Source organism: Alternaria dauci, chromosome 4 (genome assembly GCF_042100115.1).
Source record: "Alternaria dauci strain A2016 chromosome 4, whole genome shotgun sequence".
NCBI classification, from domain to species: Eukaryota; Fungi; Ascomycota; class Dothideomycetes; order Pleosporales; family Pleosporaceae; genus Alternaria; species Alternaria dauci.
In genome coordinates, this window is record NC_091275.1 from 163,485 (window position 1) to 191,204 (window position 27,720).

At 48.5% G+C, this 27,720-nt stretch overlaps 7 protein-coding genes across 7 annotated transcripts; 4 read left to right on the forward strand and 3 right to left on the reverse strand.

Moving 5' to 3' along the window:
* Nucleotides 1–5,911: 5,911 nt before the first annotated feature.
* Nucleotides 5,912–7,464, reverse strand: ACET3X_004698 (uncharacterized protein; the record flags this gene model as incomplete). The annotated part of the gene is made up of 2 exons (XM_069450951.1): nt 5,912–6,991; nt 7,042–7,464. 2 exons carry the CDS (start codon nt 7,462–7,464, stop codon nt 5,912–5,914), a joined length of 1,503 nt encoding a protein of 500 aa, XP_069306742.1.
* A 1,825-nt stretch (nt 7,465–9,289) lies between these two features.
* ACET3X_004699 (uncharacterized protein) lies at nt 9,290–10,612 on the forward strand (the record flags this gene model as incomplete). Its single annotated transcript, XM_069450962.1, has 3 exons — nt 9,290–9,681; nt 9,741–10,215; nt 10,274–10,612. 3 exons carry the CDS (start codon nt 9,290–9,292, stop codon nt 10,610–10,612), a joined length of 1,206 nt encoding a protein of 401 aa, XP_069306743.1.
* A 492-nt stretch (nt 10,613–11,104) lies between these two features.
* On the forward strand, nt 11,105–11,623 carry ACET3X_004700 (uncharacterized protein; the record flags this gene model as incomplete). Its single annotated transcript, XM_069450973.1, has 1 exon — nt 11,105–11,623. The coding sequence occupies one exon, from the start codon at nt 11,105–11,107 to the stop codon at nt 11,621–11,623; it is 519 nt and encodes a 172-aa protein (XP_069306744.1).
* Nucleotides 11,624–11,925: 302 nt separating this feature from the next.
* On the forward strand, nt 11,926–14,113 carry ACET3X_004701 (uncharacterized protein). Its single transcript, XM_069450984.1, has 2 exons — nt 11,926–13,905; nt 13,964–14,113. The coding sequence occupies exons 1-2, from the start codon at nt 12,483–12,485 to the stop codon at nt 14,083–14,085; spliced, it is 1,545 nt and encodes a 514-aa protein (XP_069306745.1). The 5' UTR covers nt 11,926–12,482; the 3' UTR covers nt 14,086–14,113.
* Nucleotides 14,114–14,251: 138 nt separating this feature from the next.
* On the reverse strand, nt 14,252–15,391 carry ACET3X_004702 (uncharacterized protein; the record flags this gene model as incomplete). Its single annotated transcript, XM_069450995.1, has 2 exons — nt 14,252–15,300; nt 15,367–15,391. 2 exons carry the CDS (start codon nt 15,389–15,391, stop codon nt 14,252–14,254), a joined length of 1,074 nt encoding a protein of 357 aa, XP_069306746.1.
* A 179-nt stretch (nt 15,392–15,570) lies between these two features.
* On the reverse strand, nt 15,571–17,095 carry ACET3X_004703 (uncharacterized protein). Its single transcript, XM_069451006.1, has 3 exons — nt 16,797–17,095; nt 16,004–16,646; nt 15,571–15,865 (listed from the first exon to the last, which is right to left on the reverse strand). The coding sequence occupies exons 1-3, from the start codon at nt 16,951–16,953 to the stop codon at nt 15,700–15,702; spliced, it is 966 nt and encodes a 321-aa protein (XP_069306747.1). The 5' UTR covers nt 16,954–17,095; the 3' UTR covers nt 15,571–15,699.
* A 4,234-nt stretch (nt 17,096–21,329) lies between these two features.
* ACET3X_004704 (uncharacterized protein) lies at nt 21,330–26,670 on the forward strand (the record flags this gene model as incomplete). The annotated part of the gene is made up of 6 exons (XM_069451017.1): nt 21,330–21,437; nt 21,495–21,765; nt 21,818–22,206; nt 22,273–26,047; nt 26,565–26,610; nt 26,664–26,670. 6 exons carry the CDS (start codon nt 21,330–21,332, stop codon nt 26,668–26,670), a joined length of 4,596 nt encoding a protein of 1,531 aa, XP_069306748.1.
* Between the last annotated feature and the right edge of the window lie 1,050 nt (nt 26,671–27,720).

Here is a 27,720-nt window from a genome sequence, read left to right on the forward strand (position 1 = left end):
ATTTAAATAGTCTATATTTTATCTTAAAAGCTATTATCTATTCGTGTCCTTCCTTAATCCTAATTTAGTAAAATCCTTCCTAAATATCAAACTTTATAAACTACTTAGCTCCCTAGCGTTAATCTATAAGCTCTATAATTAGTAGTAAGAGATATTAGTTCTTCTAAGTAACACTATTTAACTTATAGAAGTTAATATATAGTTACTACTTCCTATTAGGCTTCTTTATAAATAAGATAGGTAAGGCTATTAGGCCTAATCCTAGTTAGATAAATCCCTTCTTTAGATTCTTCTAGATATAATCCCTTAGCTTAGCATTATACTTAGGCGATATAGGATACATTAGTCTTAGGCTTAACTTTACCCCTTTATCTAAGATAATCTTATAATCCTAATCCTAATAGTCTACTAAATCTATAGCTTTATTTTCCTTAAAGAGTTCTCTAAACTTATTAGTCTAATACTCTCTTAGTATCTCTAGTAGTAAGGGTCCTTCCTTTATAGTTATAACTTATCTTATCTATATAACTCCTACTCTTTAAGGGTCCTTCTTATAGATTCTTATAATCTTATAAGGTAAGATCTTACTAAACCTCCTATCCTAGGTTAAGCTCTAGTCCTTTAAGCTTACTCTTCTATATACTCTAGTAACCTTATATATAAGTTCTCTTCTAAGTATTATCTATATTTGCTAATTAATAGTAGGGTTATAGGTATCTAGCTAGTTATAACCTATTAATATATCTAGTCCTCTTAGATCTATAATATTAATATTTATAAGGTACTTAATACCTACTATCTATAGCTTTATTAGTTTTATCTCTAACCTTATTATACTACTTCTATATTCTATAGGTTTTTTATTAGCTAGTACTACTAGTACTAGTTTTTTCTTAATCTAGTAAGGTATCCTATACTTCTCTACTACTCTAGGTAAGATTATTATTCTTATAGCCCTACTATCTATAAGCGCTTAGATATCTTAACTAAGTATAGATATAGTTATAAGTAGCTACTTTACTTAACTATTAGTATCCCATACCTTCCTAAGGGTCCTTTTAGGTATACCTTTATTAGTATAATCTTATAACTAATAATATCTTAGTTTTTTAACTATTTACTTTTCTTATACTTAGGAAAGTAGCTTATATTATTCTTTAAGCTATAGTATATTAAGTACCTTTTATTATAATAGAAGCTCTAATAAATATTCTAATAAGGAATCTCCTCCTTAGTAATTCTCTTCCTTAGTTAACCCTTCTTAGCTTTAAAAATCTTATAATCTATAATCTTATAGATATTTAATAATAGAGTATAATAGTAATAGTTATCTACCTTATATACTTCCTTTAGCTACTTATAATAGAAGTAATACCTATTCTTATATTACGTCTAAAGGATTTATTTATACATTTCTACTTTCTTTAGTTTATAGATATAGTAGTTATCTACTAGATACTTATTTACTTAGAGACTTAGGTAATAGTACTAATCTTAGTCTATCTTATACTTCTCTTTATCTTCCCTATAGAATTAGTAATTAATTTTATAGTTATACTAATATATTTTCTTATATTCTTTAGTATCTTCTTCTTCTTTAGATATTTCTTAAGCCTTACCCTTAACTTCTAAGTCTTTAAAGTAAGGTTATTAGGTTACTACCTAGTACCTTATTACTTTAGTATTCTTACTAGTAATTATAATTTACCTTTAAATCCTATAGCTATTAGTATAGTATATAGTATCTTTATAAATCTAATACTACTAATTAGTTAGACGTTCTAGGACGTCTTTACCCTTAACTTTCTAGTCCTTTACCTTTAGCTTATCTATAGCTAATACCTTATTACTTATCTTAATTTATAAGATAATTATAAAAGCTTCTTTATTAGCTAACCTTACTTCTTTATAAAGGTCTAGGTTACTTAAGTTATTATCTAGCTCTATCTAAGTTAGGTATAGTATACCTTATCTAATTATCTTAATCTTAATAGCTACCTATTTAACCTAATCTTCCTTATAGTCTTAGGTAAAGTATCTTACTTTACTATATTAGAGATATACTTTATTATTATAACACTTCTAGTATTCTTCCTTAGAGAGACTATCTTATCTCTATCTTTAAGTCTTTTTATCTTTAGCTTTTTCTTATACCTTACTAGTTATAATAGTATTACTATCTCTATTATACCTTCTATATTACCTCTTTATATTTAGTAGGTTAGTTTAAAAGTATTTCTTCTAGTTATTTTATTCCTAAAGCCTATTATCTATATATATAGCTAGCTTAATTAGAGCGTATAGTATTCTAAGCTTATTATAGTATATAAGGCTATCCTTAATATTTTCTTTAAGGCCTACTTTAAATACTATTTAAAGTACTATATTATCCTAATTAATCTATACTTATAGTTACTTAAATTCTACTATATATACTAATACTAACGTAGTCTACCTTAGGTAAGTAATCTTCTTCTCTACTTAGTTCTAAGTATCTACTTCTTTAAAGATATATCTTATTTCCTCCTTAAACTCTATTTAGCCTATAAATAAGGTTTAGGTTTTTACTTTAGTACCTCTATATTCTATATCTAGTAGATAGTTATTAATATAAGGTTATATTTAGTTAGCTACCTTATCCTTTATATATATACTTATTATAAGGATCTTTTCTTAATTATTAACTACCTTATTATACTTATAGTATAAGTTAGTATAAGTAAGAAATATCTAAAGTTTCTCTTAGTCTCTACTATATTTCTTAGGAGCTACTATCTTAGGTTTTCTAGTAGTAATAGGTTTTTTATTAAGTATAGCTATTAGCTAGTTTATAAGCTAATTAATTATATTCTATATCTTAGCTATCTACTAAGCCTAAATAAGGGCCTATTACCTAAGATTTTATAGCTCTTTATTACTAGGGTTCTCCTCTAAGTCTAAGTTAGATATATTAAGTATCTTATTATTAACTAGTATAGCTACTAGTATTAAGAGTCCTAGACCCTAAGCCCTATTATTTTATACTACTCTTAGAGATACTATATTAAATCTTAATTAGGTAGATCTATTAGTTTAAATATCTACTTATATCTAAGGTAGTTAAAGTATTATATAGGGTTTTACTATACTTCTCTAAACTTAGTCTATACTAAGGTAAGTTAGGCTTAGGTAATAGTCTATAAGGTAAGATATAGAATAATTAAGTAGAAAAGAGTTATTATTATAACTAAGAGATAATTACTACTAATTCTATAAATAATAGAATAACTAGTTAATAATCTATATAAGAGATAAACTATTTAAGTTAACTATAATAAGTATAATAATAAGATCTAATATATTCTTATACTTATTACCTTAGGTCTTATCCTCTTTAGCTTCCCTCTATTACTTACTCCTAAGGGAGGTTTAGGAGGATATAGCTTCCCTTATACTATTAGCTTCCTTTTCTTAAGAGGAGGCTAGTTCTTAGTAGGAGGCTAAATTACCTAATTAGTGCCCTACATTAATCCTTACCTTCTAATATAGTTACCTAATAGTCTCTTAATATATAACCTACGTTAAGGAGAGATCCTTTATATTACCTTATAATAAGTATCTAATAAAGACTTAGTATCTTAAGAAGACTAGTCTTAGTAAGATACTAATTACGTAATTATAGCCCTATAATAATTATTACCTTCTAATAGAGTTACTAGTTAGCCTTTAACCCTAAACCTCACGTTAAGGAGAGAATCCTTTTATTACCTTATAATAATAGAGCTAGTTCTTCTCTTTCTAATACTCTAAAAATCTTCTTCTTAGCTACTTAAGTTCTAGAGATATAAAGTATTAAAAAGAGTAACTTTTAAAATTACTTTTTCTTTATATTACGCCTCTATATTATTATCCTTATAGGTAGTAAACGTTACTTAGTAAGCGTCTTAATGTATTATATAAGCTTAGCTTCGTATTATAGGTAGAAGGATTAGTTATATAGGCTATACTTATTACTTTAGTATTTATGTTATCTTATTAGCGTTAGATATAGTACGTTATACTTTTTATTAATTTATTAGTAGAAGAATTATTCTCCTAGATTATATAATTTAATTTCTATAATTACTTCTTAAATTAGGTCTATATTAGTTAAGTTATAATATATTAAAGTTTTATTATTATAGTAGTAGGGGTACTTAACTAGTAACTATAACTATCTAGTGTATAGTTACTATAGGCTAATCTAGCTAATAAAAATAGGTACTTAGATAAACCGCTATAGGTAGGTATAGAAGCTATCTATCTTACTATCTTATATTTAGAGCCTTATATACTTTACTAGAGATCCTTTCGCCTTATTCTTATTCTTACGTATAGGAACTATAAAAGCTAATAGCTACTAATCTAATATCTACACTATAGGTGAGGGTCTAGAGGTCTAGAGCTACTACCTAAGACTATAATTGCTGCGAGCTTAAAGGCGCCCCACCTAACGTTACTACGCCGCTCTAGAACCCTTTAGTGTATATACGTTATCTAACTAAGGTCGCGCCTAGAGATAGTATACTAAGGTGCTAGGGTGAATTAATTACAAATTAATTTAGAATTAAATTAGAATTGATTTACTCTTTATATAGAAATAACTTCTTAAGAAAAGAAGATATAGAAAAACTTTATATTATAAATCTTAAGATATAAGCTAAATCTATAACTTTATAATATAAAGTTTTTCTATATCTTCTTTTCTTAAGAAGTTATTTCTATATAAAGAGTAAATCAATTCTAATTTAATTCTAAATTAATTTGTAATTAATTCACCCTAGCACTTTAGCATGCTATCTCTAGGCGCGACCTTAGTTAAATGACGTGTATGCACGCCCTAATGCTTCTTCCGATGGCCGCCATGCGATAAAGAGGTAGCGACCCCACATCCTCTTTTGCGCAACAAAATTGACGATGCCCTCTGTGCCCCGGGGCCCGCTCTGCCAAGTCAAATGCGACGAGGAGACCTAGACGCCACAGCGCACGCAAACCACCATCGCCAACAACAAAGTTGAGCAAGTGAAATAAGGCATCCGATGGACGTGTAGTGTGCTTCATCGCCGTGCCAGCCACCAGATACGTGTGTCAACGATGCTTGCACAGCTCCGACCACCGGCGCTGCAGGTGCGAAATGCAGTAATGCGACAGATTGCAAATCTATCTTGACATGTTCGAGCCTAGATGTCGTTTGCAGTAGCGCGCAGTGCGACTAGGGGTGAGTGAACTCTATGTGTGCGATCGGTCGTGTGAGGCTGAACTTAATCTATAAATATACAGGATAGACGTGTAGTGCCTCTATGGCATGTTAGAAGCCGAGCATCTGCGTCTGCTCGAATGATGCTTATAACGTGGGTTAGCCTAGCCGGGCAAAATTCTTACGATTGAAGCTGATGTATAGTGGTATCTTGTATGAATGAATACAGACCCGTTGGAAGATCGCGGACGTGGAAAGGCGTGCAGAGCTGGAAGAGTGGTAGCCTAGTCTTTTCATGTTGGTTGATACGTCGTTGAGAGACGCAGGCAATATAAGAGTATAGCAGGACCTACGCTTAAAGATATATCTACCGCATCACTAATGAATGCAGCCTAGTCGATTACCCCAGCAAATGAGAATATCTGGGGCCGCCATTTAACTTAGGAAAACTAGAAACCTCTAGTAAGACTGCTAGACGGACGTTACGAGAGTATTGTAATAACATATAAAGCAGAATATACAGTATAAATAGGGGAGAGAGTAAAACGCATATCTTGCTCCAAACGTGTTGTTCTTTTTTGTGAATATATACAAAGGAGTACGCTTACCCTCCTCTAACTTCTCTATCTATCTGTCTCTGCTACAAATACAAGCCATCCACTCTACTCGCATACTCCTCTCTACACGTAGTTTCTACTACGGTATAATCGCGAGGCCGAAACCAGAGAAGAGACCTTCAGGATCAACAGCACCCTTGATCTCGCGAAGCCTTTCGTAGTTGGCACCATACAGCCTAGAGCTCAACTCCTCCACGCTGAGTTCCGAGTCCACGTAGTTGGGGAAACTGCGGAGAGGTGCTGAGGTCTTCAAAACATCCTCGAACTGGTTGAAAGAGTTCTGCATGTATGCAACGCCATCACTTGGCCAGACATTGTTGCGTCCTACGCCATCGACACGGACCAGCCAGAGGTTATCGCCGTGCGCGAAGGAATGCTCACTGTCGGCGATCTCGCTGCTGACTCCGCCCCACAGGTCGATGAAGCCAGAGGGGCTGATGTCGGTTCGGTTGAGTGAATCATATGCATCCAGCAATGCCTTTGCTTGCGTCGAGGTGAACGGGTTTTGGCTGGTTGTGGTCCACGACTGAACGAGCGAAGCGCGGCCACCAAGCGTGCCTCCGGTCGGCGAGTTCATGCCAGCACCAGCCGCTGCTACCTCTGCGTCCCAGAAGGTTGGGACGATGGTCTTTGTGAGGTTGAGGTTGATAGCCGGGCTGACTGCGTCAAGAGACTCGAGAAGTGGCGCCAAAGCGGAATCAAACTCTGATTCTGGTCCGTAGAAGAACCCGGCAGACACGAAGGTGGACAAGCTAAAGCGCAGGGAGAGGGTTTCGGGCGCCTGACCATCAAGAACCCACTTTTGAATCGCCAGAAGCGCAGCAGAACCGGCAGCAGTGTCGACGTCACCGATAGCAAGCGTGTAGCTCACGGCTCCGTTGTAAGGAAGCTCAAATGTCTTGGTCGTTGCAGAAAGAGCAACTCCAAAGTTCGCGCCAGCGCCCTGAGCTGCCCAAAGGAGATCGGAACCAGGCCCGGCGTTGACAACGGTGCCGTTGTACAGCATGTACTCGACGGAAACGAGATTGTCGGCAGGGATGCCGAGAAGTCTGCTAGTGGTACCGAAGCCACCGCCGAAGGAACTTCCAACCAAGCCGACATGAGAGCCTCTCACGTGCGGGAAGTGGCGCCTATGGTTGTCGTGAGCGTACTTGGCAGTCTATATACGTCAGTACTGTCTCTTCTCATGCATTGTCAAGGGCCGCTTACAGGTCCCACGTTGGAACCACCTCCAAAGGTCAACTGGTCGGTCGAATCATCGAAACTCAGCTCGGTAAACGCGCCCATATCAATGACAAGATTGCCGGGGTTGCCAAATCCGAAGCCTTGGAAGGAATGTGCACGACCAAGGACAGACACCTTCACTGACGCGTTCCGAGCACAGCTCAGAGCTGATGCGACATCATCCTTGGTCTCGGGGAAAGCGATAGAGACAGGCTGTCGTGGGATACGAGATTGAAAGGACGCAGTGTCGTTGGTCCAGGTTGCATCGGTTGAAACTGTCGATTCTACGCCAGCGCTTGTGAGACAGGCCTGAATGCTGGCTGCGTTGCTGCTCTGGCCACGCACAACGGATGGTGCAAGGGACAGCAGACTGAGCAGACCATGCTTGTACAACTGAGAAGGCGCCATGTTGATAGATCTGGTCTATCCGCGTGGAAATTCTGAGGTTCAGTTATAGCTGTTGAATGAAAGTGAATGTTTTTTCCTGTCCACGGGAACTGCTCGCTTTCTATACTCAGGAGTACAATCAGATCTTCGCCTACCAACAATGGCGCAATGTCCGCTACGGCCCTTCTCAATGGGGAGAGCAACGTAAGGCATGGTCGCATTTTTCGGCGCATCTCGGTGACTGTCAGCTCCATTCTCGGTCCTGCCTGATGCGACGTGGCCAAGCCTTGGCCCTCCCCCCACACCTTCCAGAACGCGTGCTACACCGTACAGCGTATGCCCTATCCATCGCATTATGCTGGGTTGAACGCTGCGATTGTTATAGCTGGATCCCTTATCTGATGTTCAGAGAATCGTTCATCCTTCGTCTAGCGACATTCCTAACGCGGTAAGATACCCGGCGTATCTCGTGGGCTCTAGCAGATTACAGTACCCTCTTGCCTAGGCTGTATCCGACTGCATCTGCTAGCAACGTGTTGCTCTAACTCTTTAGATATCGTGATCACTCAGACAGTGTCCAGCAAACGAAGTTTCGATACTTGAATATATGGCTTACTCTGTGGTGTATTGTGCCGGCATATTAGATGGCGTCGTGCATCCCTCACATCTCACCTGTTCGATGGCAGTAAGCTTGTCGGACATTGATGAGGCAGAGTAAGCGTAAGCGTTGTTGTCGCGTCTAGACGTTGTCATCGAATGATCATAGAATACTTCGTAGCGTACTGGACACACGCTTCGAGCAGAAACCCATCTGCCGACGCGTCGGAATTGCCTCCGAGCTCGACTCATTGTTGCGACACACCAATGAACAGACGGGACCTCCGCACGGTCTTGAAACGGTAAGGGAAACATGCATAACCCGCCTGCCGTCGTCTTGTGCGATCAAACGTCGCGCGGATAGTCATTTTGTGAAGGCAGCAGGAAGCTTGGCGGGGCAGGACGCATGATGTTTTCATTACCGACGTACATCCTGCTTAGAAAACAAAAAATTTCTTTCCGAATGGCGTATCTGAATCGCGGATTGTTACTGTTGGGACGTTCAGTCGTCATAGGGAATATCCATAGTCCAGGTCATGTTAGTTGCGTGCTTTGAAGCTGTGCGGGAGAAAGGCAGGAGAACAACAGCACCTCGGAGGCTCCGTGGGTCACCGCACCTGTGCATCGCACGTGTTCCCGGCGAACACGCGGAATCGGCCCGAACGATCACTAATCAACTGAACGTCGTGGGAGTCCTACAAAAGCCGTTATACTGGATTATCTAATAGATATTTTGGACCAATGCGAAAAGTCCAGCACTCACCGCAGGCGCAGGTGCAAGACGACACCACCCCTGCGCAAACCTGAAGAATCAGATTTTAGCTCTTCCTGCTCTACACTCTTGGTCATCTGATCTGCTTCGGCTTTACCAACGGTTTCCCCATGCTCCACATTGGGCATGCTTTTTGATCACTCCAATTGCCGCTCCTATGGCATGATTCCAAGTCGCAGGATCCCCACAGCGATGCTAGGAGAGCGGAACGTCTTAGTTGCTTGATCAAACACTCTAGATCTCCCTTGGCAAGCTTGGTATGCAATTTCCGGACCCTCCGCACGTACCAGGGCAGTGTAGTTCCTGATCAATCAAGTCTTGGCTAGTGCTTACTGTTGAAGGTAGATCATCGAGACAACGCCGTCGCAAACGGTATATACCATAGATACTGTGTCCTATGACAGAACTTCTTGAAGGTATCCTTTCCCATTCCCTCGCTTCATCGATCCGTCGGGCATATACGAATAAACTTGCACAATGCGTTCACTCTTTTGGCACTCTGTGCTTCCCACTTTGCTCCTGCTCAACCCTAGCAGCGCCATCCAGCTCTTCGCAGCGCATTCCGACGGCAACGTTAGCACGCTTCTGTTCACAGAAGATGGCAACACGTCGAGCCTGACCGTTACGTCTAGGACAGCGGAATGCGGACCTAACGCGGCGAGTCTGAATCTCGATTACCAGAATCGCATCTTGTACTGTCTGGACCGTGGTCGGGCCCCTGGTACCCAGGGCTCGCTGAACAGCTTGCGCATCGCGGCCGATGGGTCGCTGACCAGAATCGCGCGGGTTAGCGCGCCATTTTCGGGCGTTGCTGCGGAGTATTTCAATGACGAGAATACTGGGGTTAGAGGCTATATTTCCACCTCTTAGTAAGTACTTCGGTCTTCTTGCTCATCTGTCCGTGGACTCGACTAACAAGTTTGAATAGTAACAGGAGCGCCATCGGCTTATACCGTCTTCCTGATGACACTGGTAGTCTCGCCGAGCCAAGTCAGATTATCTTTCCTAACACGTCTGCCGTTGGACCCGTGACTGCAAGGCAAGATCGGAGTTACCTGCACGGCGTTATCCTAGACCCCACCCGCAAGTTCTTACTCATGACTGATCTGGGTCAGGACATGATCAGGGTGTTCCGTTACAACGAACAAACCATTGCGCCGCTAGTTGAACTGGCTCCCTTGGTCACACCGCGTGGATGTGGACCGAGGAAAGCCGTCTTCTGGACTGCGCCGGAGTCGGGTATCTTGTACTTGTTTGTGAACGGCGAGCTGGACCAGAGGATCTATACGTATCAGGTCGAGTACACAGACAATGGGTTGGAATGGACGCACGTGAGCGATGTTGTGTCGATCAGTGATTACCTTCCGGTTACGACAGCGCCGACGAGTGAGCTTGCTGTCTCGGTGAGTTCTTCTTTTCGCATACTTGTGAGTTGGCATGCTAATGTTGTCTCGCGTACAGCCCGATGGTCGCTTTGTGATTGTATCGAACCGCGACGTTTCTTTCACTGGATCTGCTCTCTTCAGAACCAGGTCTAGCGATACTCTTTCCACCTTCGCGATCAACGCCAATGGCACGTTGACACCGGTGCAGCAGGCGCCGTCTGGAGGCTGGTCGCCCCGCCAATTCATGATCAACACTGAAGGTGACAAGATTGCGGTTGGCCACCAGAACAACAACTCGGTGGTCATCTGGAAACGCGATGTCGAGTCGGGTAAGATTGTGTTGGAAGAGGATGGTGGAAAGTTGGGTGTTGTGACGCTTACCGGTGCTGTTGTCTTTACGCAATGGGATCCTTAGAGGAACGGTACGCTGTGGCGCAGACCTAGCTGTGGATCGGATCTCATTTGGATTTTTCGCAACCATAATCAGTATGGAAAGGCGGATGCACCGGGCTCCACGCTGAGACAGTTGTAGCGCTTCTTGTATAAAACTCATTGTGGAACATGTTCCACGCTCAAGCACGGCAGCATTATAGTTCCATGTGACCAGAGCTGCATGGATGTTAGGCCTGTGTAAGAGGTCTTGTTAGCGTACCTGTTCCCTTTCACCTACCACTGCCACCTCGATCCCGGTGAACCAACCGCTATTGTGTTTCTGCGATGAATGAAGCGTGCACCGAGCTTTCCGTTCACTTTCACCTCCATCGCAATGCTATTATCAGCGACGACGAAACGACCGCCTTGCCAGTTTCTTTCCTTGAAGCAACCTCTACACTCGAGACCGCTACTCAGCTTCTTCTCCCTCCGTCATACCAACGACCAGAACACAACAGACCACCAACTGACCAACATGTTATACAGGCTAGACCGTCCGGTCGACATGACGCACGCCGTTCTGACCTACGATGCCCCCACGACCTACCGCGGAGTGGGTATGTACGGCGCCGGCGCCGGCGCACGCGAAGCCGCCGATGAACGCCTCATCGAAGAAGTCAGAGCTCGCCGCGCCGCAAGCGATGCCTCGAAAGCCAAGCGGACCGTCGCACCTGCGCGAGAAACCTACACCGAGCCCACCAAAGCCATCAAACAACAGCTCGCCGAAGTGAGAGCCCACCACCGGTTCTTAACAGAGGAGCTGAAAAAGAATGAGACGATGGAGGCAATGCTGCTTCGGAAGGCGGATAGGTTGAAAGAGACGAGGAGGAAGCTTCAAGAGACGGACATGATGAAGAGGCAGAGAGAGAAGAAGCGGCAGACGGCTTTTGATGGCAAGAAGGTGGCGTTAGCTGCGAAGTCGAAGGGCGTTGAGAAGCCAAAGAAGACGGAATCCAAGGCGATGAAGGGATTCCGCAAGCTGATGCAGTCGTAAATGCCCCTCAAAGTTTGAGCGCATTGCATGATTTTGTAGACGTTGTTGTCGTTACCGGACCATGTGGAGCTGTGTAGGAAATGAATTTGCTCATGCGATGTGCGCTCATGCGACGTGCGATGCTATCAGCGTGAGTGACATTCATCGAAGGTTCATGAGACGTGGAGTGAGAGGCGTTAGGTTCCAGGCACTCCACAAAGCCACCCGCGGCGGCGCACGGACTGGTGACGTACCACGACACCGTGACAGCCTTGCATAACACGTAACGCCACAACTCTATATACACATCCCATCCATATCGCCCACAGTCTTCTTCGCATTTCTAGTCGCCCTTTGCACCGCCATCTGCTTCTCGCCGCCATACCTGACCTACGTGCACCTGCGTTCAAAAACGTCTCCTCACCCCTGCAGCACATCATCCGATATCGCAACATCGATTCGCCATCATCACGCAAGACGACCAACAATCCAAAACAGCAGGTACTCAACGGGCCCAAGATACGCGACTTAGCACTGCATCGCGCATGGCCCTCGTATTCGTTGCTTAATTACGCCAATCTACCCCAGACTTATTGCGACTAGGCGAAGCTGGGAAGGTGTCACGACGGGACGTTGCCGAGAAAAAGAGGTGCGTTGACAGCAGACACCGTCGAGGCGCGACACAAGAGCTAGCGTCTCAGCGTCTGGTGGATTTACATATCTTCACTGGTCGTAGCGGCTTGCGTTCAGAAGTGCATGTGCCAGAAGGGACGCGGGACAAGCCTTTTGCCACCCAGACTGCATACTTGAAGAGACGATCATACCCTGAACGGGGGCTGTAAACATCCACAACAAGTTCAGTATTTACGAAAACAACGATATGGATACGCCATCTCTCGAAACTCGTAGCTCAATACCGCAGCCAGCCATCCCGCCGCTGCTCAATCTGCCCGCGGAATTACTCCACGATGTACTCCGCTACCTCAGTCTCTCCGACCTTCTCACCGTGGGCATGGTCAGCAAAGCCCTGCGTCAGCACACGCTCCAAGACATCCTCTGGCAAGCCTTTGTCGAGACAGAAGTCCCGCGCATCACCAAGCCCACGCACCTAACCTGGCGCGCCCTCTTCCAGCAACACCACCCATACTGGTTCATCGCACGCCGTAAGATCTGGTTCGCAGACACGGCGCACACAGGCAAACTCATCGTCGCACGGTACGACCACCGTCTCGACGCCATCGAAGCCTACGCGCTTGTCGCCGAGCGCCGCGTCCCATCCGCGCTATCATGGGACCAGCATCCCGAAGCCATAATCCACACGTTCGACCCAAAGATCCGGCTCGATCTCAACGCGCCGATTGTGCGTCTCAACAAAGACGCATACGAAGACGCCATCGGCCCCGTTGGATACCGTCTACAAAAAGAAATCAGAATGGGCCTGTACCGCGACCGCCAACAACAAGCCGCAAGTCTCTTTTCGCAACTCATGCTCACGCGGCCATGGCCACAAGCCATCACCGGCGACGCAACGCCCGTCTGGCCACCGCTCACACTCCCCAGCTCCCACCGCACCCGCAACGACACCTCCCCCTCCGGTTTCCGGCAACCAAGCCAGAAACCCGGTCTCTTATCCCAGCTCTCCACATCCACATTTCGCATCCGCCGGTGGATGGAGTTTTCCACGCGCGCACTGGGTCTCGGTATGCGGATAGGCGAGGACGTGACGACGTGGGCGACGCTGCCGGAAGCGTGCTATACGCCGACGAAACAGAAGCCGTGGCAGGGCATCTGGTGTGGGGATTACGCGGGCCATGGCTGCGAGTTCCTGGTCATTATGCAGCCGGACGACGCAGATGCGAAGCCGCTGCCTGAACGCGCGGTGTGGGCGATGCGGGCGAGGGAGCGGGAGGGCAGTGTGTCGAGTGAGGGGAGTTGGACGACAGCGCCTACGGATGCGGCGTCGGAGGATGGGCAGGGCAGCGATGCGGAGATGGAGAGTGCGGATGATCTGGAGGATAGCGTTGCGACGTTGCAGGAAGCGTTTCATGTTGGGCAGAGTGGTGGACCGGAGCACAGCGTTAGTGCTACTACGGGAGAAGAGGAAAAAGACTTGGGCGTGTACCGCGGCCGCATCGAGGCTGTCAAGTTGACGGGCGATCCTAACATACCACGCGGAGAATATACGTTCATCGCGCCTGATATTGGACCCAACGGCTTGATCCGCGTTGCCAAAGAGGAAATCTTCAAGGGCGCAAGGATCGTGAGGAGCGTTGGGCATATCGCGGCTACGGGCTTCAGGAACGGTACGTTGTCATGTATTCACCGTGGTAGTTCTGGTACACGATTGCTAATATAATCTAGACAATTATATGACGAGTCAACTCATTCTCATCTCGCATGATCGATTAGCGCAGTATTGGGAGACCTTTGGGCATGTTTCCTTCTACCAACGAGTCGATGTCGAGGCTCTGACCAGGGTATGATCAACGATAGACGCAGTTTCAGGACTAGCATGGTGGAGTTGGTGGAGTTGTTTAGAGTATACGTGTATTCATCCAATCGCATATCGCATCTAATCAGTATTTATGAACATGGACGTTGGTGACAATCGTCTTGAACTAGTTTCACGGTATTCCGGATAATCACACGCTACAGCCTCTTGCAGATATCCTCGATAATCTCCTCCGTCTTGGCCTTGCCACCCATATCCGGGCTCAGCAGCTTCGCCTCCTCGAGGTTAGCATCCACGGCCTTGTACACCGCCGCCGCCGCCTCCTCCTCGCCAATAAACTCCAACATCAACGCCGTGGACCGGATTGTCGCAATCGGGTTCGCGATGCCCTGGCCCTCGATATCCGGCGCAGAGCCATGGCATGGCTCACCAATGACAAAGTCCTTGCCCACATTCGCAGAAGGGACCAGGCCGAGGGAGCCCACAAGCGCCGCGGCGCCGTCGGACAGAATGTCGCCGTAGAGGTTGGGCGCGACGATGACGTCGTAGTCCTGGGGCTGGCGGAAGAGCTTGTATACCATCGAGTCGACAATCTGCTCCTCGACGCCGACGAGGCCGTACTTGGCGTCTTGGAGTGCGCGGCGGGCCGTCTCGCGGAAGAGGCCGTCGGTCTGCGAGAGCACGTTGGACTTGTGTGTGATGGTGACGAGCGGGGCGCTGTGGATGGAGCTCGCACCCGCGTCACGCACGCGCTGGCGGCGGAGGGCAATGTCGCCGGCCATGGCGCTGATGTTGAAGGATGCCGTCTCGGAGATGCGCTTGATGGCCTCTGCAATCTTGGAGCCGTCGGGCGCCGTGTATGTCTTTTCCTCCTTGACGTAGAGATCCTCCGTGTTCTCGCGCACAATGACCAGGTCGACGTTCCGCGCGGCGCCGCGCACGCTCTTGACGGGGCGCACGTTGGCGTACAGACCCATGCGCTTGCGCAGCGCGACAATGGGGCTCGAGTAGCCTTTGGTCTGCACCGTGGGCGAGCTGACAGCGCCGAAGAGGGCGCCATCGCAGTCCGACTTGAGCGCCTCGACCGTCTGGTCGGGCAGCGCCGCGCCCGTCTTCTGGAACGTCTCCCAGCCCGCCTCGTGGTGCGAGAAGGAGAACTTGAGGCCAAACGACGACGGCAGGGCCTCGAGGATGCGGCGGCCCGCGGGGATGACTTCGCGGCCGATGCCGTCGCCGGGAATGAGGCCTGCGAGGCGTTAGTCGGCATTGCCATGTGGTTCTCGCATGGTCGCCATGCAATTGGCACTCTTACCGATCCTCAGAGTGCGTGCGGCCATGTTGGAGCTGTGATGCGGAACTGATTGCCTCGCGTGGCATTTTTGGTGTTGCTGCAGCTGTCGCCGAAGTTCGGAGGTCCGAGCTTCCTGTGCCGCGGAGCGCCAACAGTCCGCCCCCACGGCGACCAAGACAGTCAAAAGTGATGGGAAATGTCACATGACTGCGTCTACGTTACACTCGTTAATCTATTGTGTCTTCAATCCCAACCCCGTCCTAGAAACGCCCGTAGTGGTGCCGCACACCTTTCCATCAAGTGTCGCAAACCACGATGCCCAACTCCGTTCCTTGCCCAATAACCAACCATGTCCTAGTCCAGATCCTCATTCTTCTCTTCACTCTGCTCACCTCTATGAACTTCCTCAAACTTCTCCTTGGGATCCGCAACACCGTCCTTCTTCGCCTGCTCAGTCGGCAGCAGCTCGATCACCACAACAAAAAGCTCCTGGTTCGTTTCCCGGTTCTTGAGCACATATCTAAGTGTGTGCGATCTGATTAGTACAATCGATCAAGTCAGCCCCATATCCCACGGTCCAAAGAAACATATGCGCGTAAGTAGCGGTGGAATGCTCAACAGAACAAGAGGATGAGGAACAAGAAAAGTCATAACGTACCGCAACGGTTGCCCATCCCAATGCCCAATCATGCTGATATTCGGCAGCCCATACCCAATCTTGAGCGCAAACTCGTTAAAGTCAAGATATGGATTGTAAAAATCGCACTTGTATTCCCTGCCCGCCTCAAACACAAAGTCTTTTCGGTTCTGCTCAGTCAGGAAGAACTTTTGCCTCGCTGCAGACTTATCCGGTACGTGCTTCTCTTTCCTGACTTGGACTCCGTCGCCATCCGCGCCTTCCTCGTAGATGATGGCTTCTCCGTCTGACCCCGGCACTTCGACGTCTCCTTCCGTTTGCACGTGGCCCTCTAGTTCCTCTCCGCTAGGCTTGTCTGCATCGTCCTTGTTTCCGATTCTCAGCACATTTATGGAAGATAGCAGCGCGCCGTAGAGATACGGCTCATCGGCGTACACGTCGCCATCGAGACCCGGATCGATCCACCACTTGACTATCCCAAACGCCTTGTCGAACAGCGGGGGCAAGCGGTCGCGAATCGGGTGGTCAAAGTCGTTGCCAAACACGAGCTTGTCGCCTGCAATGTCTTGCTTCGGCGTGAAGGAGAAGGAGATTGAGTAGCGGTCGTATGGGTGTTGGGGGGTCGAGAAGTATGGCGATGTTTTCGGGGAGCCTTCTGGTAGGCCTAGAGAGGTGATATGTTAGCGGCGACGGGAGGGGCAGAGGGGCAGGCGGCTGTGGAGCGGCTCAGAAGGGAGCCGGATAGGAAGATGACGGAGGCAGGCAAAACCTCCATCATCCGTGGGTGCGGGGTGGGCTAGGACGCGGAACGTACCCCGATAGTCTTTGATGCGCATATGTATCTTCGCGTCAATGTGATCGGAGGATATTTCGACTGGTTTTTCGCTGTTCACAAGTACATCTTGGTGTTTCGAAGTGTCGTATGTTGCGCCTGCCGTTACGTGCAGTATGTACTGCTCGTGCGTCGCCATGCTTGCTCGGAATCGGTACTCAGAATGCGCTGGATGGGATTCCGGTTGAAAGCGGTCACAGTATTCCGAGTGTTGCGTCAGGTTGTTGTAGTGTTTCTTCGGTATTGATCACACGCGCTGGCGGGCGGCGGGACCCAGAAATTTGGTGATGGGCGATGACGTTCCGAGAATGCGGAAGCAGGGATATCCGCGCTAGAGTCTACCAGGTCAAGCGCGATCTGCCATGCGTCGCTTTCCACATTGAGATGGAGGGGTAGGCAACATCACCACCAACTCTTGTACTTGTGCTACGTCTTCGGACCCAGAACATCAACATAGCGATATGTGCTATTTTCAATGCTGTTGACATGAAACGACCTTCCGGCTTGAATCACACGCGCAGGAGATTTGTTTTTCTGGGAGCTCGATGGGCGATTTTACTGATGCAGTAACGTACAGGTTCATCGCGAACATTACGCTTGCCCCACCGATAACGATGAAGACACGGGTACTATTCGCGGACTTGCGTCTACGCGCAATACAACAGACACGATCAAGAATGATGTAGAGAACGTGGGTCTGAGCGGGAAGACGTATATGTCCATCGCTGCATTCAGGGGCATGCATGACATGACTGCGACGCGGCATTTGAGATCTCGAACCCTGGCTACTTCCCACCATCTTCTTTATTAACCCGAGGCTGCTGATGATCCTTATAAAGGTCAGTGCCGTATCGGACCCACAGTGCTTTAGTCAGAATGCCGTGGAGTTGACGCTGCGATCCCAATCAGATTTATAATAGCGAAATTTGTGGATGGCATTGTAGAAGGATTCAGCGTAGGAATTGGAGAAGGCGCTTGTTTCTCAGGGGAGAGTTGCAATATTGTTTGACAGAGGTGAGGTCTACCGGTGGGTTTTGGCATTGCGATTGACCGTGGTTGGCAATCTTGGAAGGATCTCACATAAGCACCGTAATTACACCAACAACAAGATCCCTCTGCCTAAAGTAGGCTAGTATAATGTGAGCACAGCAGATATATATAAAGGACGTTAACAAAAGTTGATAGCATCAAACAACACCACTCTCTCCTACAATCCAAGCTCTAAAAATGGTTTCCTTCAAGATTATCAGCATAGCGGCTGCTTGTACTATACTCGCATCTCCCATCATCGCCTCGCCTACGCCGCAAACCTGGGGTTGTCGCAGCTTTCGCCAAGAATCAGGCCCGGATACGGGATGTATAATACCAGAGATGGTATGCGGCGCTGGTCAAATCAGAGGACCACAATGGGAACGGGCGAACACAAACTCGCGTCCAGGGGTTTGCTTAGCCTATGCTAGTGTATGTCTCAGCCTTCTTGTAGCAACTCTACGGATTACAGACGCATTCAGGTTCTACTTACTAACATAAGCTTTCTAGTGGGAGTGCTGCCCGCGGCGTTGAGCAAAGTCACGGTTTCAGAGTAGATCGAAAGTTACATGAAGCCTTTTCTCCGCAATCGTAGCTCCAACAATAGCAATCTCATGATCCTCAATAGTATCAGACCTATGCGTGCCGCCCTGCCAACCATGCAACTCCCACGAGCTTCCGCACCGCCACCAGTTCATTGCATGTGTAAGAGGCAGATCACAGAAGACGTCGCATTCAGCCGCGTCGATGTAGGCTTGAGACATGTTTGCCAGATCTGTAGCTCGGGATGGCGCTTGGAACGTGGTGACTCTATCAGTGCTGGATTTGCCTGCAAGTGCGTGGTTCCAGGCCGCGCTGTTAGTGATACCGATCTAGGCTACGCCGTATTCAAATCGTGCATTTGAGACGCGCTTGCATCGGTCATTTAGCATGGGTGAGAGTAACATCTGCGCTCTGATGGCCACGGTAGAGATGTTTCCATTGCGAGCCAAGAGGCAGGCAGGCAGGCAGCAGCAGCGAGGGGGGCACCCCCGGAGAAGCCGCAGATGAGTACTATAGCTGCAGGATCGATGCCTAACTAAGCTTGCGCATTCGTGGTGAGTCATACGAGTGCGTCGTAGTAGGCTTCGGCCCCTCCTTGTGCAGGCGTCTGGTGCGGGCGTCTCGGATGCAAGCCGGTATTCGATTGAGGCGATGATGCACGGTGTGTCATGAACGAGGTCGATCAGCTGTTCGGGGCCGCTGAAGCGATCGCCTGAGACCATGCTGCCTCCTTGGGCGTAAGATGGAATCGGTAGCTCATGAGAAGCAGCCTTTGATGCGAAGATAGAAAGGGTGTTGCTGTGACCACTAAGGTTACGGATGACATTATGGGTGTGCGCGAGATGCGGGTTTGCGCTGAGAATTGCTTCTAGGCTTCCACTAACATCCAGGCTGCGGAGAAAGGAGACGTTCAACTCTTCTAGTAGAACGACTGAATCCATGATGGGTACCAGACCGTGGCCGATGGGTGGTCTAGCGATTGTGATGCGTGGGTCTACCTGGGCGGCCTGCGGGTGCGGGTACGGGTGCGGGTAGGTCGAAGAATTGGACATGACGCCCGGTGAGGGTTTGCTAGCGGGACGGATTCAGGCATAATTTTGCTTGTTTCGAGGCGACAGACGTTTGCGACGATTATTGAAGCATTGTGCTGACAGTAAGCGTGAGACGTGGGGAGATTCCACGAACCGGGGTGAGGTCGAAGTCGCTACCTGCCGGCCCGCTCCACCCCACAGGGCAAACTTCCCGCTGCTGCAGGCATCCTACCCATGCGATGTCAACGTCCCATGCACCAGGCTATCACCATATGCAATACGTTTCCGCGCATTCTTTGGAAGACGATTTCTTCCGCCACATCAGGCGCCCTGTCGTGTCAACCACCGAACTGTGCGCAGTGAGCACCTGCTTGAATGAGCGCGTCCTTCCATGAGCATGTTTGCGAATGAGCACGTTTTCCATGAGCATGTTTTCCATGAGCATGTTTTCCATGAGCACGTTTTCCTTGATAGCTGCTCTTACGAGTAAGTCTAGCGACGCAACTTGCGGCTTAGGGCGTCGTAACCGTACGACGTCTTCGCTCTTAACCTTGTTCGGACACAAACTCCGTGAACAAGAGATAGCCACCCCGCTATAGAGATCCTACCCGCACCTAACGCCAGAGCTCCGGTGGAGACGAGTTATTGTATAGTTGACTCCGGCATCGAGGGTGTCGCGGCGACAACGAACAAGCGTAGGGAACGATGGCCTAACCGTTGGCACGTAGGTAGAATGTTATCAGCACGAGATGATACAATCTTGGAGCCGCTGGAAACCTCAGTTAGCTTTCTCGCTCACACCTGCTATAATGCTTACCGCATTCCGTGGCCCTCACATGATGCTACCACTGGAGATCGGTATATTGCAACGCTGCATAGGCATCACAATGCTGCTCGGTGTACTCATCATCGATCAATCAGGCTTCCAGCGGTGAGCAGCTATTCACCCTTGTCGATTCTGGCCGGCTAGGGTCCGGCAGGAGGACCATGGGACTGCGACGTTGACCAAGCAAAAGCCTTTTAATGCGATACATCGACTGAGGTTGGTCAATGGCGAAGAGCGCGGCGTTGTTGCTCGATTCATTCTCAACGTGGCTATTCGCGCGCACACGAATGTGGGTGCGACATTGAGCAGATCGCCACTCGCAACGGAGCACGCAAGACTGCAGGATCTATTGTTGGCCGTGGCCAATGGATGAGCATAATCGGATATACAGCCGGACATGTGGCTGCGGAAGCACGCTGGGGAGAGGTCTTGGTTGTGGAACACGACGCGTTAGTTTCGCAATGGCGCGGGTGCCAGCCGTCACGTGGTCCTTGGCGCGTGCTAGTTCCGACTCAGCCTGTGCCAGCATCCCATCACACTTCAACCTCATTCATCTCACATTCTAGTCCCCGCTCGCACATGGGTCATCGCATGCATCGCGACGCCCGCCAGACAGATTAGTCTGAAGCGCGATTCCTCGGCCAAGACACACTCGATGCTGACTACAAAGCTTCGGATTCCAGCTGACCTCGCAGACTCCAATCTAGTCAAGAGCAAGATTGTCGTCCAGCGGCGAAATGTGTTACCTCTGCCATGACTCGATTGATATGCTGACCGTATGTTGCATCGGCTGGGGCAACTGCATGTAGTCGTCTTGTCGCGAACAACCTCATATTACCTCAGCCACCCCTGCAGTGCCGGCGCTCGGTCTCTGCCCAAATGCCGCCCCCAGTCATATGGTCACTTCATGAGTGCAGTCAGCGTTTGCCTGACGCGATAACACATGTGGCGTTCGGCTCTCTCACCTGCTGGACTAGCCGTCCTTGAGCCGACTTTATTCTAGCAGCTTTATAGGACCGACTTCTAGACTCAGGCGAACCTTCACTCACCTTCTGACATCAAACTTCATCTCATGGCTCACTAACCATGGTTGACATGACGATGCGTCTTGACAACGTGACCAGGAGTAGCCCTGCTGGACTCGGAATAACGCTACCATGCGAAGAGGCGACGATTGTCAGTACTCCTTCTATGGTGAGAGATACCTCACACAAGATCCTCGACATCATATATGAACATGCTCTCAACAAGTTCGACGATTCGAAGGACCGCTTAGCTGCAGGAACGGCAAAGTTTCTTTCCGTAATCGACCGATTCGTCGAAGCAGGCGAGCGTGTCGATGCATGCTTGCCGGCCTTTCCTTTCAAGTCAGCCAACAAGGTTTACAAAGTGCTCGGGTCTCTTCCAGATAAGGCGGAGGAGCTAGCGCTCCAGCGGCTGAACCACATGTGCGCAAGGATAAAAGATGTCTACAAGCCCGGAGCGAGAGTTACTATCATCTCAGATGGCATTACATACAATGGTACGTATACTCACCGTCGATAGTCGTATCGTAGACTGACATGTCAACGAAGATCTCCTTTCGATATCAGATCGCGAAACATGGGTCTATGGCGAGGCCTTGCGTCAAATGGCGATAGAGAAGAAGTTTACATACATCGAATTTTCTCGACTGAAAGACATCCTCGACTTTCCAGAGCTGCCAGACAAGCTGCGAGAGATAACCTACGTCGCCAACTGCACCAACTTCAGACGATTGCTTTTCAACAAGTACGGGAGGCCTGATATCGAGATCGACAAGGAGATCAGAGAAAACGCAGACACTAGGCTGACTTATCTCGGCTATCGCAAGTTTCTTGAGTCCGATTTGAAGTACATCTTTGCGCTAGGAGAAAATCGCGGCAGCAACCAGTACAAGAGAGATGTCAAGTACCTTGCCAAGCAGATGCTGTTTAGAGGATACGTAAGTTCCCTGATTGTTCATTCCACTCAACTGAGGTTGTTCGCTAGAAACTGACTTCAAGAATAGGCGTATGCTGGAGCTGTCAAAGAAGCGTACCCAAATCATCTCAGATTGTCGATTCACGAGTCCATTGGTGATCACAAGATATCGATTAGCCTGCTCGACACAAGAACAGGTTACACGACGCCATGGCATTGCAGCGTTGCCTTGTTGGCTGATGGGGACTGGGTCAGCGCACCTGCAGGCGAATTTCAGAAGGATCCACGGCTCGAACTCATGTATGAAAACGGACGGCCAAGTTACTTCAAAGAAAAGGAGCTGCAAGGAACCGACATGCCATGGATCAATGAGGAAAATGCCAGCTATCTGCAAGCTCGACTCCCCTTCAACGGCACACGAAGTGGCTATTCGTCGCCGAGCGCAGTCTCGGTGGTGAGCGGTATGTCAACGCCACCGACATCCTTCGGGACATCCCCACCACGTTCATCGCACTCTCCGCCGCGCTCTTCTCCCGGTCTCGGACCCCCAGAGACGCTGCATATCGATGACGTCGGAAGTGAGCCAGCTTTTGGTCACCGTCTAATACCTCAGATCATGGACCAGCTCGCTAGAACTCAGCCCGATCGGGTCGTTTTCTCGATCGCTAAGCCCTCAAATGCAGGCCTGGAACTTCGAGACATATCAGCACATGCCTTTGCCAAAGCAGTAGACAAGACAGCATGGTGGCTCCGTCATCAGGTCGGCGAATCGACATCGGTGCGACCGGTGGGCTACATCGGCCCTCACGACCTTCGGCATATCCTCATCACTTATGCTTGCGTGAAGGTCGGCTACGCCGCACTTTATCTCTCGCCCAAAAATAGCACGGAGGGTGCTCTTGCTGTGCTAGAAGCAACAGAATGCGATATCTGGGCCAAGGCAAGCGAGGTGGAAGCGGCGCCTCTTGTGAAGGTCATCCTGAAGAAGCGCCCGATGAAGTTGCTCGAGCTGCCATTACTCGAAGACCTGCTGGCTGCGGAAGATGCAGAATACTACCCTTACATCAAAACTTTTGCTGCAGCTGCTACGGATCCGTTTTGTTATCTTCACACCTCGGGTTCGACAGGCGTACCAAAACCAATCCCATGGTCTCACGGATTGATCGGAACGATGGATGCTATTCGCCTGCTTCCGCCTGTAGATGGCGACGATGGACTACTGCCTTGGACATCGGACTGGAAAGAAGGAGACCGGATATACTCTTCTTTCCCCATGTGCCATGGTGCCGGAATTATCATGGACATACTTATGCCAGCGCTCTTCGGGTTGACCTGCGTATTAGGACCAGAAAACGTCATCCCTAACATGTCGCTTTTAGAAACTCTTGCCGACCACGCCAAGATCGAAATCTGGAGCATGGTACCATCGCTTGTCGATGAGTTGGGAGAGACACCTAATGTTCTGGCCAAGTTTCAGTCTTCAAAGTTCATCTGTGCATCTGGCGGGCCAGTCAGTCCCACCAGTGCTGGCAAAGTCAACGATGTCATCAGAGTGCTGAACCTAACCGGAACGACGGAAGGTCTATTCATCGGAAATCTCGTCGTGGAAAGGGAGGACTGGTTCTGGTTCTCGTTTCATCCCTACTCCGGCTTCGAGTTCAAGGAGGTCGAGCCAGGCATCTACGAGCACTGGGTGCACCGGAACGAACATGCGTCCCTGTTCCAAGGCATCTTTTACACATTTCCGGACAAGGACTCTATCAACTTCAAGGATCTCTATAAGCGGCATCCAACGAAACCTAACCTCTGGGCTTTCACAGGTCGTAACGACGACCTCATTGTTCTCTCCAGTGGTTACAAGATCTTGCCTTTGGAGTTCGAAGCACTCGTCGGTACTCATCCCGCGATCGATGGATGTCTTGTCGTAGGCAGCAACAAGTTGCAGGCTAGTCTTCTCATCGAGTTGAAGAATCCCTTGGCCAAGACCGACGACATGGTAGAGAGTATATGGACTAAGATTGAGGCAAGCATTACATCATCCCGACAAACTGTACATCTGTCGCGTGACTATGTCTTCTTTGCCCAGCCAGACAGGCCGTTCATCCGGACAGACAAAGGCACAGTCAAGCGACGCGCTACCATATTGCTTTACGAAGACTACATCGAGCGATTCTACAACGCTCGCAGCAACGAGACTTGCTTCATTGTCGATATTAGCTCCGCGTCGACAATGCAGCGGTCAGTGCGGGAGATTCTTGCTTCTTCGCTCCCAGCAATCCGATCTGCTTCTCCAGATAATAATCTTTTTGCACTCGGTCTCGATTCTTTGGGAGTATCCGCGGCGATCAATGCTATCCGAGCAGCGATCACAGGACTGGACACACTCGCACCACGCCATCTGTACGCCAATCCCACTTTGGCTAAGTTTACTGCTGCTCTTGAGCCAATGGTCGCTCAAGCAAGGAATTCCAGTAGCATGAAGCCTACGGCCAACGACCGAGAAGCAGACATGCATCGAATGATGGCGCAGCGAAGAGCTTGGCAGTCTTTCCGACTGAATCCCTTCGATTACGTCAACCCGAACCATTACATGGGGCTTGTGTTTTACTTCCCCCTTCGAAAAGACGTTACATTCGAAGACACATTTGCGAACATGCAAGCAGGGCTCAATCGAACGTTCCAGCTCATACCAGCATTAGGTGGCAAGATGATGAGATGCTCTCAAGACGACATTGGGTACACCGAAGGCGATCTCTGCGTGGCTGTACCGCCATTTGGTCAACCAGCTCGCGATCGCTTAGTCTACAAGGACCTCTCTGATGTGCTTCCGGCATTCGAGAATCTGCGAAACGACGGATTCGTGCCATCGGCCTTCAAAGACGAGCTGGTACTGCGACAAGACACTTTTCCGCAGCTGCCTGCGGATATACTGGTTGCGCAGGCCAATTTCGTCAGAGGTGGTTGCATTCTTGCTGTCGATCTTAACCACTGCTGTCTGGATGGTGTAGGTGCTATCATCGCAATCAAAGCATGGGCCGAAAATTGCAGGTATCTGCAAGGAGACTCTTCGGCAGATTGTTCATGGTATGATGCAGAGAGCTTCAATCACAGCCTTCCTGAAATTTTGCATGAGCTAGAAGGATACGTACATCCAGCAGAAGAGGTTGATTCGGATGTCTGGGGCATGCTGCCCTTTATCCCATCAGATGATGTCGTTGCAAAGCAACCTTCAAGACAAGCAGGTCCTTCAGGCCGGCTACCAAGTTACCCGCTGCACTCAGTATGGCCACTGCCTTGTGCGGAGCGGAAGATGAATACGACGTTATTCCTTATTGCACCCGAAAAAGTCGAGTTACTCAAAGCAGACGTAATGCGTGACCTTGGATCGAGCAGAGCTGTCGCATCCATCAGCGACATCATCCAAGCATTCTTTTGGCGCTCAGCCCTACGTGTGCGTTACGCCGTAGCCAAAGCCAGTGGCCAAGACTTCACTCCTGACGACTATTCTATCCTCGAGTTGCCAACAGACGGGCGCCCGTACTTCTCCTCTCTGCTCCCTACATCGTACATGGGTAGTCTACTCACCTTGAACCGGACAAGTATGCCACTAGATGAGCTCTGCGCCCCAACGACCAGTATTGCACGCATAGCACAAGTCCTCCGCGCCTCCGCTACACGCATGACGCCAGCACTGATCCACGACGCATTCACACTACTCCAATCCCTTCCGGATCACTCGCGCTTCTCAACCGCGAACATGGGCCTGGACCATATGCATGCCATGATCTCAAACATGATTCTCTTCCAGATGAACGAAATCAATTTTGGCAGTACTTACTTCGGTAATGAGGGAATGCCAGAGAGTATGAGGCCGCAGCTGGAGCGGGGAAATGGCAGGTTTAGATTTCTGGTGGTCTTTCCGCTGAAGAATGATGGGGGCGTGGAGTTGGTCATGGGGACGTTTCCGGAGGAGAGGGAGATGCTAGCGAAGGATGATGAGTTTACGAAGTATGCGGAGTTGGTTGATGTAGCAGTTTATTGAGGGTGTATGGCGAAGGTCCCTGGAGAGGGCGTTAGCCGGAGTTCGATAGGATTGAAGGCGTATTTCCGTATCCTTCTCTTCGATGCTTTGATCGCATGCAGTCGTGCGACCACTTGATCGACGCGATATCAAAGCGGCAGCGGAGAGGAACCCCCAAAGCGATAACACCAAGGGACACATCCGTTAGTCATGCAACGCGCACTACGAGTCGTCAAGCATGTGCTCGTTAGTCCTGCATCTTGTCACCCCATACTTGTGCACTAGCAAGGTGCAGGGTTTCGCGCCATAATTCTCGCAAAAGTGCTCTCTGACCCGAGACCAAGCTTGTAACTTCTTAGGCCCTCGATTGCACTCGTTAAACTTCCGACAAGGCTTAGCGCAGCTGTTCGTGGCTTTCCTGCTTTGCTAACTGTACGAGAAGCTTACTTGCCTAGCAGGAACTAATGTCGCTCCGGCCCTTCAATCTTCAGCCGCTACTTATGCTATTGCCTAAAGATCTCTTCTCTTCTCGGAGTGTATACGATCCCCCGTTATGATGCGCTGTAAGTGATATAACGCAAAGAGATAGCGCACACTACTATTCTTATAACCCTTTCGGCTCTTTTTCGTCACTATCTCCTGCCATGCGGCCCTCCTGCTCATCCATCGAAGAGCCTTTACTTCCATCAACTCCTTCTTCACCCGTCGATGCAGGGGACCTCAGTCAAAGCACTAAAATATTCCCCACTCATTTTTCAACCACCTTGTTGACGGACCGTACGCGTCCGGCAGACGAATCGCGACCCGGCATCCAGGCGATAGAAGCGACAACACAAGCATGGTCAAATGCTTCCCTCACAGCCGCCTATATCATAGTTTGGCTCATCTACTTCGTCGAAACTCTACTCGCCAGCATCACGCTAGCCCTGGTTCCATACGTCACATCGGCATTTTCCATGCACGCTTTCACACCCACTGTAAGCATTTTTAGCAACGTGCTCGGCGGTGTTATCAATCTCTCCATCGCAAAGATCATCGACATTTTTGGGCGACCTCACGGCTTGCTATTCTGCCTTGTCCTTGGAACAAGTGGGATGGTTATGATGACGGTGTGTCAGAGCGTGGGGACGTATGCTACGGCTATGATCTTGCATACCGTGGGGAGCAACGGCGTACAGTATATCATGTCTGTCTTTGTTGCCGACACGACGAAGTTGGAGAATAGAGCGCTTATGCAGGCGCTCATGAATTCGACAAGTTTGATCACTGGTTGGATAGCCGGACCTTTAGCTCAAATGTGTCTTCGTGGGATGGGATGGCGGTGGGCATTTGGTACGTTCAGTGCGCTTGTGCCTCTCGCTACGCTGCCGCTACTAGGTCTGCTTGCCGCGAACTATCGGAAGGCGAAGAGACTGGGACTTATCCCCGGGAAGGTAGAGAGTAGTAGGAGGAATGCTATACAGTCAGTGACTTACTACAGCCGGGAGTTTGATGCTGTTGGCTTAGTGCTCGCCT

Coding starts and splice junctions, on each gene's coding strand:
- ACET3X_004701 (XM_069450984.1), top strand. CDS start 12,483: ATGGATACGCCATCTCTCGAAACTCGTAGCTCAATACCGCAGCCAGCC. Junction 13,906..13,963: donor GGCTACGGGCTTCAGGAACG/GTACGTTGTCAT, acceptor AATATAATCTAG/ACAATTATATGACGAGTCAA.
- ACET3X_004703 (XM_069451006.1), bottom strand. CDS start 16,953: ATGGCGACGCACGAGCAGTACATACTGCACGTAACGGCAGGCGCAACA. Junction 16,647..16,796: donor GCGCATCAAAGACTATCGGG/GTACGTTCCGCG, acceptor TCACCTCTCTAG/GCCTACCAGAAGGCTCCCCG. Junction 15,866..16,003: donor TGGGATGGGCAACCGTTGCG/GTACGTTATGAC, acceptor GCACACACTTAG/ATATGTGCTCAAGAACCGGG.